Source organism: Propithecus coquereli, unplaced genomic scaffold (genome assembly GCF_000956105.1).
Source record: "Propithecus coquereli isolate 6110/MARCELLA unplaced genomic scaffold, Pcoq_1.0 Scaffold451, whole genome shotgun sequence".
Taxonomy (NCBI): Eukaryota; Metazoa; Chordata; class Mammalia; order Primates; family Indriidae; genus Propithecus; species Propithecus coquereli.
Window position 1 is genome coordinate 992,998 of NW_012150297.1, and position 2,486 is coordinate 995,483.

The 2,486-nt window shown below is 44.4% G+C and overlaps 1 protein-coding gene across 1 annotated transcript in view; it reads right to left on the reverse strand.

The window, feature by feature from the left end:
- The window catches only part of KIF13B (kinesin family member 13B), a 172,319-nt gene that overhangs the window by 45,320 nt on the left and 124,513 nt on the right, over positions 1–2,486 (reverse strand). Inside the window, exons 23-25 of the mRNA XM_012654927.1 lie at positions 1,642–1,645; positions 1,207–1,306; positions 558–684 (exon numbers count right to left, since the gene is read on the reverse strand). Of these exons, the coding sequence (XP_012510381.1) occupies positions 558–684; positions 1,207–1,306; positions 1,642–1,645 (231 nt within the window). The remainder of the gene's footprint in view (positions 1–557; positions 685–1,206; positions 1,307–1,641; positions 1,646–2,486) is intronic.

The following is a 2,486-nucleotide window of genomic DNA, read 5'->3' on the forward strand; positions in this document are numbered from 1 at the left end:
GTAGCTGCTGCGTCATATGTTCTGATGCCAGAACTCAGTCTTACAAGACACACCTGTTTACAGTGAAGTTCCCTTGTTTAAACCTACTTTCTTATAAAATGATATACTTAAGGGCTCCCTATGGCTTAATTTACTATTTTTAATTTCTATAAAGTGGCACAGGACATTTGCTGACAGTACAGTTTAAGCCAGCACCAAAACCAAAAACGCGTGGAGATGCAATTTTCTTATGACCGAACAGTCTTTTAAAGGGATGACCCAAGTAATTAACATATTAACTATTTTTTCAATGCTAAGTGCAGCGGTACTAAATATTGATTTAGGTTCTCAGAAATCTTAATGACTTTGGCCAATAACAATAATATTTAATAAAACAGTTTTAGGCCATAGTTATTCTACTTGTGAAAGTAATTTAACAGTTTCTTTTGTTCAAACAACTTTTTCCCCATAAGCCATTACAAATCTTCCATTAATTGCAGCACACGCAAAATTCAAACTGAAAGCAGGTGGCTTAGGGAGCGTTGAGAACTCCAGAAGTCACCCTGTAGGGTTCATACCATTCTGCTGGGGCCCCTGGAATCCCACTGCCAGCAGAGGGGACCATCACCGCATTCCTTTCCTCAGTTAGGGTCAACCGCATCTCTAGAAGTTGTGCTTCGCGGTCAGCATCATCCTCTGTTTTATCTGGAACATTAGGAATTAGACTCAGAAATCTCACTTGCTATTTATATGTTTGTCCTGAGTACAGACTAGATGTGCCTGTATTTCAGTTATTGGTTGATGAGTGCTCACTAGCAACAAAACACTAACTCAAAGCTAGAGGGGTCAGGTGGGCTCCTGCAGGGGGGCCATCCTCAGTTCACGGAAGACCCACAGTGGGACAGCACAGGAGTGACCTGGTCCAGCGTCAGACAACCCGAGCACTTTGGACAAGAAACAGTGACACCTTCCTGCAAGTTATTTTTGAGGGACAGTGTTTGTTTTGTGCACTGTATCTTCTCTCTCTTTGCTGAGGGGTGGGGAGGACGGGGGAGCCCACACCAAGACTTTATTACAACAGGATTAATGTGGAGTAACACTCGTGTGCTCTTGCCGTCCCCACCTCTGACGTGCTCACCTAGCTCTAATTTATGTGGCTACGAATGGGGATTAATTAACTATGCACTGATTTGGGGGACAGGGAAATATTTGAATTGTTTTTCCTACCACGTTTACTGACAAGCTTTTGTAGCTGCTGATCCAGGTACTCCTGACGTTTCGTTAACGCATTTAGCCATTTTCTACGAAGTCTCTCTAAATCTCGATCCTGGAAGAAAACGAGGGAAATCAAATTCAATACAACGTCCAGATGACATATCTGGAACTGGTGCTCCATCCTACCTTACCCCAATAAGCTCTGAAATGTAAAGCATTCTGCAATGATTGTTTCATTGCCACCACAGTTAATTCCACCTACAATTCGAGACAGCTACTCTCAGAGTCCAAAGCATTATTTTCTAGAGTGAGACTGTTTCTGAAAGGGCATCTCTGGTACCCACAACCAGAGGTATTTCTAATGGCTCAGGGGTAGAATCCAAGTACTTGAAACAAAAATCTTCTTAAAGGTCTCTTTGCTGGAAAGAAATCACAAATAGCACTCACTAGTCTTCAAATTGATACACCTTAGAGCAATCAGAAGAACGCTTCGAATTTCATAGATATTGTCTTGTACATGTTTCACTAGGCTCTTGAGGATAACAGGGAAATGCTTCTCTCCTCTCCCTTGGTTTTGCGCATTTTGGGGGAAAGTGGTGGGCGGAGAGGGGGTAGGGGTTGTCATCGACAGACTAACCACTCTACCGGTCAACACCTGCGTGCACGCCACTCCCCTCATTTCCTTTCCTAACAAGGTTAGGAGCCTGGGTAGGTCCGTGGAATGCTGCAGATGCCGCGTCTGGACTTCGCCAGGGCACTTACCCAAATAGCCTCTGACATTCTTGTGGACAAGATGGAGACACGTGCAAGGCATCTACTAGAGTGAAGCCACAGAGGACTCAAATATCACATCCCAAGAACAGTGATTAACATCGGCTTAGAAGAGGTCTCTGTGGTTGTGCCACAGGACTCCGCACTGAGCCCCAGCCGATGCCCTGTTTTTATCAGGGAGACTTATAGGAAGGCAGACGTTTCTATCAAATTAGAATGATGCAAAACCAGGAGAGTGACTACACAGGATGACATAATCAGGCTCCAAAGAGCCCTGACAGTCCTAAGCGATGACTAACAAGATGAAACTTCACAGACATAAACAAAACCTTGCAGGAAGTTAGGAAAAGAAAAGGGAAAAAAATTTTAAATCGCGAACCCTGGATGATTCCAGGAAGTGGGGAAGGAAGATTTGGCTTCAAATATGCGAAATTCCTAGGGCTTGACTGCAGCCCGGAATGAGACCACTGGGACAGGGGCAGTGGGCGGGTGACTCCACAGGAGGACAGAAAAAGTCCAGG